General features: G+C 38.8%; 2 protein-coding genes across 2 annotated transcripts; one reads left to right on the forward strand and one right to left on the reverse strand.

Moving 5' to 3' along the window:
- Positions 1 to 388: 388 nt before the first annotated feature.
- LOC109190667 (scarecrow-like protein 21) lies at positions 389 to 3,516 on the forward strand. The gene is made up of 2 exons (XM_019341215.1): positions 389 to 755; positions 1,482 to 3,516. The coding sequence occupies exon 2, from the start codon at positions 1,574 to 1,576 to the stop codon at positions 3,305 to 3,307; it is 1,734 nt and encodes a 577-aa protein (XP_019196760.1). The 5' UTR covers positions 389 to 755; positions 1,482 to 1,573; the 3' UTR covers positions 3,308 to 3,516.
- Positions 3,517 to 3,829: 313 nt separating this feature from the next.
- LOC109190669 lies at positions 3,830 to 6,480 on the reverse strand. Its single transcript, XM_019341216.1, has 2 exons — positions 5,923 to 6,480; positions 3,830 to 4,063 (listed from the first exon to the last, which is right to left on the reverse strand). The coding sequence occupies exons 1-2, from the start codon at positions 6,243 to 6,245 to the stop codon at positions 4,000 to 4,002; spliced, it is 387 nt and encodes a 128-aa protein (XP_019196761.1). The 5' UTR covers positions 6,246 to 6,480; the 3' UTR covers positions 3,830 to 3,999.

The raw sequence follows: 6,480 nt of genomic DNA on the forward strand, positions 1-6,480 counted from the left end.
TATTTTGTTACATATTCTTTATTTGCCATTTGCCATAATTACATTAAGGATGTATTAACAGCACATTATTATAAAGTTTGTAAACAACAGTCTTACGAAAATAAGAGTTAAGAGTACAAGAGAGCAAGAAGCGAAGAAGCCTTTGACTCCTGTCTACTAACCCATTGAGTCACCGTAATTTATATCCTCCCATATGCTCTGTCGGGTCGGAGTGTGGGGAGCCCTTAGAGTTGGAGATTCATCATTTTGGGATAAGAAGAAGCCTTTGACTTTGAATGGTGAGAAATGGACATCATCACTGCTGACATCATCATCTCCTTGGCGTGCCGTGCACTCTCCTCATGAGAGCGTGACTTAGTGGTTACACCCCCAAAGGGTAAAATATCAGGGACGGGTTGAAACAGCCAAGAATGTTCTGCGGGGATCGAAAGTCGAAACCTGTGGTCGGCGACTAGAATCCACCCGTCAGTGCCTCCGTCAAATTCAACCCTGGAGACTCGAGTTTCTTTAACCCCGTGCGTGTGTCGTCGTTATATTTAACGCCGCGGATTTTCCGTACAAAAACCCCTATATATACTCAAACGAAACTCTTCATCCCTGTCATTTGTTATCCAGAAATTCCGCTCACTTTCGTTCTTCAACAACGTTAAATCTCCTTCCTATACAAACCATACCCATATAATTATATACGTACAAGAAAATCTTGGAATCCCAGACTTGAATTTCATTCTATTTTCTTCTGCAAATAGTACCAGGTAAGCACTTCTTCACTTTTTACTGTCTTTAAGATTTTTATTTCCTGATTATTTGTCCTATTTCGGAAAAGAAACCTTGAAGGGTAAAGGGGTTGTTGTTTTTTCCTGTTTCAAATTGGTTAGAGTTTGTGGGGATTGGTCTAGGAGTTTGAATTTGGCATTCTCCTTAGTTAAATAAGCATTTTAGGAATTTTTTAATAATAAATTTAATAGCTTTTTCATTTGTAGGATTTTACTTCATTTATTTCTGAATTGGGTTTGTTGATATGAAAAAGACTAGCACATAGCAGTTCCTATATTGGTTTGTTCTTTGATCTAATATGCAAAAGAAGCCTCTGGGTTGTGCCAAAATCTGAACTTTAACACCAGAGATTTCTCAAAATATTTCTTTTCAACTTGAGCTGTCATGTTTCCTGTACATAGTATATTGAATCGCCTAGATTGGAGGAGTGGTTTCTGTCTTTTATATGGTTAAGAATAGTATGCAACAGGGGTAACCCCGCCAAGTTGGATGTGGGCTAGTTAGACTGTTAACTTGATAACGATAATGTTATAAGTTCATAGCTGATTATGTTGGTGATTTGATAACCATAAGGTTACAAGTTCAGCTAAACTGGTCAGACTGTTGGTTTGTTTGATGCCTAGGGAGTTGTTGAAAATTGTTCATGATGATTATTCAAATGAAGGCTGTAAAACTGAATTTATTTTATTCATTGGTTCTTGTAGGGTTGGGTGAACCAACAGAGACTTTTGACAGTTTTGATAAGCTCATGTTGAGAATAGTTTGTGGTTGGAGCAGCTGATGTTATCCATATAGCATGGACTCACATCAGTTTATTGCATACGGAGCGGATTTATCATTCTCGTCTTTCCCCCAAACTTCATCATCAGTACCTGCAACGCTATTCGATTCCTTGAAATTTGACTCGAGAAGCTCTCCTAATTCGCCGTTCAGTAATTGTTTTGATCCCCAGACCCCGTTAAGTGACAGCCAGGAGCTCTACAGCTCAACAGATAATCTTTCTGGAGCCAGTCCCTCCAGTAATTCTTCGCTGGATTATAACAGTTATCCCCAACGGTGCAGTCCCGCCTCGGACTGCCTCCCCGAAAGCTTGGTTCTTCCTTCGGGTGAATACACTTTTCTTCGGAATGCAAATCACAATCAGAAAATGAAGCATGTTTTGTGGCAGTTGGAGAGCGCTTTGATGGGGCCGGATGGGGTAGGAGCCACAAATTCAGAGGGGGAAAATACACAAAAACAAACGTCGAGTCAGGGGTCTATTAGGTCTTGGAGCCAGGAAGCCCAGGGTTCTGGCCGATATGAATCTCAGCAATTCCATCAGTCTTCGTTTGGGAAATCGGGTGAAGGGATTCATAGCGAGAAACGCCACAAAATAATGCTGGATTTTCCATCTCAGGGCGTTCCTCCTGTTAATATCAAACAGCTGCTTATCGAATGTGCGAGGGCTCTTGATGAAAACAAAATGCTCGAGTTTGAGAGACTGATCGAGCAAGCACGGTGTGCTGTGTCTATTTCAGGGGATCCTATTCAGCGCCTTGGAGCGTACATGATTGAAGGCCTAGTTGCGAGGAAAGAAGCATCGGGTACAAACATTTATCGGACATTGAAATGTAAGGAGCCAGCAGGCAACGACTTGCTCTCCTACATGCACATCTTGTATGAGATATGTCCGTATCTTAAGTTCGGTTACATGGCTGCTAATGGCGCCATAGCAGAATCGTGCAGAAACGAAGATCGCATTCACATTATAGACTTCCAAATTTGCCAGGGGACTCAATGGATGACGCTTCTACAAGCGCTCGCCGCAAGACCTGGCGGGGCCCCCTACGTGCGCATCACCGGGATTGACGACCCGCTTTCTAGACATGCTCGGGGCGACGGTTTGGTTGCGGTGGGGAAACGCCTTGCAGCTATATCCGAGAAATTCAATATTCCCGTTGAGTTCAACCCGGTGCCGGTTTTTGCCCCACAAGTCACCCGGGAAATGCTCGATATAAGGCCCGGCGAGGCGCTGGCGGTGAACTTCCCGTTACAGCTCCACCACACCCCGGACGAGAGCGTTGACGTGAGCAATCCTCGAGACGGACTTCTAAGGATGGTGAAGTCGCTCTCTCCCAAGGTGGTCACGTTGGTGGAGCAAGAATCGAACACGAACACCGCCCCCTTCTTCAGCAGGTTCATCGAAGCTCTGGAATACTACTCAGCCATGTTCGAGTCACTGGACGTGGTCCTACCGAGGGACAGGAAGGAGCGCATCAACGTCGAGCAGCACTGCCTGGCCCGAGACATAGTGAACGTGATAGCTTGCGAGGGCAAGGAGAGGGTGGAGCGCCACGAGCTGTTAGGGAAGTGGAAATCGAGGTTCACCATGGCAGGATTTCAACAGTATCCCCTAAGCTCTTACGTCAATTCGGTAATCAAGGGCCTGTTAAAGTGTTACTCTGAGCATTACACTCTTGTGGAGAAAGATGGGGCTATGCTATTGGGATGGAAGGATAGAAACCTCATCTCTGCTTCTGCTTGGCACTGAAACTAAGTCATACAAAAAACATATACTCAGAACTAGAAAGAACCTATTTTGTTTTGTCCTGGGATGAACACAGACACAAAGATTTCTTGTTGCAAACATGCACTTAGAAAATTTATGATGTTGGTAATTGAAATACATTTCATTTGTACCTGTAAATTGCAAGAATTAATCATTTATAATACATGGTAATCTTGGTATAGATTTGTTCAGACATGAATTACTCTGTTTTTTTAGTACTACTGACTCTGCTACAATGCAGTATCTGTTCATAACTACTTTCTTAGGCAGTATCTGTTCTGGGTAGAGTGAGCTGACCGGCCTTGTAGCGAGCCCTCGGCGATTGAGAGGAACCCTAGCAGTAGAAAGAATTCCTAATTACTAACCGTGAATAGGGATCTCTTATTAATCGACCGAAGGGACTTCTACAGGGGGCAGTATTTGCACAAAGATTTACTCTAACACTACCAATTCATGTATTCACCAATTCAATTTACAATTGCAAAAACAAGAAACACCAAGAAATAATGTAATAGTATAATCGATTCATTATACTAGATAGGGATATGATGTGTACATACAATTTATATAAATATACACAATTTTTCTTGTTTGTTCGTCCGTTAAGGTTGCCAACGGACAAGAAAACACCAAATACATACATATTTATATAATGTTAACTCCAAGGAGAAGAGTCAAAACATGAAGGGTGTTGGAGACAACGTTGGCACCGTCGAAGAAGAATAGCCTGCCGATCGCCTGAAAAAATTACAATAAAATAAAGATAAAAGGGAATCAAAGGTAAAAAGAAAGAAACAGATTCGTTAGTTAATTAGATCAATCCGAAAATGGAACAATTTCAAGCTCAAAGAAGTATTCATCATCAAGATTCGACAACACCCACCAACTTACTACTTGTACTTTCTCTCTTATGTTCTGATAGGTACACACATATATATACAATAAATTATACTATTTATATTTCTCCACCTTCCCAATTTTGACTGTAGCAAACTATACGGATAAATATGACTCGATTTATGTATAAACATTGCGTTTCAATTAATCAAAGTAAAATTATTATTATATGTGGTATAAGAATTGATTGATTTCTAATTCAGATGCAATAATCTATGAGCGAATAAAGAAGAGTGGCATTGGTGGGTAGAGACATAATTGTGGGGATCATTTCATTGATGAATCTTCTCAACTACTCCTTTACAGCTATGAATGATATCTAAGAATTTGATAAGGTGATCCATGTGAACATCATTATCAAGTCATCGAAAAAATCTATTGACTCATAATAATTACATAATAAGAAAACGACTCATAATTACATAATATATTTATTAAAATTAATTTTTTGTACAAATTAGTTGGTATTAGATCACAATATAATCTTTAATATATAATAAGAACTTTGACCCGGTTTGGTAAATGGCTTTTAGCTGATAACTGTTAGTTGTTGGCTGATTGAGTTAATTAGAGAGTATAATTAGTTGATAATATTAGCTAATTGTGGAAATGTGTTTGGTAAATTAGCTGCTAGCTGATAGCTGTTTGATATAATTTATTTTCTCAAAAAGCTAATTGAAAAATTACTTTTGAGTATTTTTAAACAAGTCAAACAACTAATAGTAATCAAATAAGCCAAAATTGACCTATAAACTATACCAAAATAGGGCGATTATGTTATTGAGGAATAGAAATCCTCCTAAAAAGATTTGCCCATTATTGCTCTTTAATTTGTAGTTAGATTTAGTGGGTACTATACATCCAAGATTTTAGTTTTATTATTATTATTATTATTATTTTAAAATATTTAGCATTGGTTTAAAATTTATTTTTGTATAATTTAAGTGGAATAATATTTTAGTCTATCAGTTTATTAAAATATAATTAATTTGTAAGCTACATGAGTATTGAACAATTCAATGCAAAAATAGGTGATTTTATAAGTGGTGTATAGTTGCAATGGGCAACTAAAAACTGGGAGAAATGCTAATGAGTGATTGGGTAATGGTTAAGAATGTCGGCTTTGTTCTTTTCATTGGTCTGAACCACTTGTTACTTGAGTGATCCATCTTTATTTTCTCAAATATATAAATAAAAATCACTAAACAGACAAGGATGCCTTAAGACACTTAGCAAAACCGACAAAAATTATTAAGATGCATATATTATAAAAAATAAATAATATATGATATTTAGAGAAAAAATTTACCCATTTATCCTATATTACATGTTCAGTTTACTATTCTATCATTTTTTTTTTTTTGAGAAATTTATTGAGTATTACTAACTCTATTATAATGTAGTATTTGACCACTAGTGTTCAATATATTGAATCTGTAAAGTTGTAATGTAGCTTTTGAGTATATAAAACTTATTTACTAAATGTAAGATTAATTTTTATTAATTCAATCAGACTTAAGAAATAAAAATGAGAAATTAATATATTTTTTTTTGAGAGAGGAGAAATTAATATTTAATTCCATAATTATATTGTTTTTTTTTTTTAAAAAAAAAAAGACATTAAATAAAGAGTATTGCGAAATTAATTTACTTGTTAAAAAAAAAAAAAGAAGATGAATTAGAGAATATTATGTGCGTACCTGTTTTCATCGCGATATTGCGGTGGTCTCGACGCGGATGCCGCGGAAACGACCCTCCTGATTTTCCGGTTGGTTACGGCGACGCCATCGCTCTTCTCCGGCGGAGCAGTATCTTCGGAAATGGAGGAGAGCGAGGGTCTCCATTCCGCCACCGGACGACCGCGCCTCGTCATCACCACCACTCTCCCTTTCTTCCTCCTCCGAGTCTCGGGCGGCGGAACCAGGGATCGCGTCTCCTCCGCCGGCGCCTGCTGCCGGAATGTGGATGCGCCGCAGCACGTCACCAATTCCAATAGGAACTTCATGTTCAACGGCAAACGCATTCAGCAATAAAGCGACGATCGACGACGTCGACGGATCCACCGACGGCTAATTGATTTACGGGAACGAAAGCATGAGTCGAATTATGAGAATATATGATTGTGTATGTTGTTAGAGAGAGATCTCCATTGGAGGAGGAGGAGGAAGAAGAGCTGAGGTGAAGTGGCAGTGCCCCTCTGCGAGTGTCTATTGTCTCGTGAGCAAATGGGAGTTTTAATAGAGATCTCGATACTGAGG

Source organism: Ipomoea nil, unplaced genomic scaffold, assembly GCF_001879475.1.
Source record: "Ipomoea nil cultivar Tokyo-kokei standard unplaced genomic scaffold, Asagao_1.1 scaffold1576, whole genome shotgun sequence".
Taxonomy (NCBI): Eukaryota; Viridiplantae; Streptophyta; class Magnoliopsida; order Solanales; family Convolvulaceae; genus Ipomoea; species Ipomoea nil.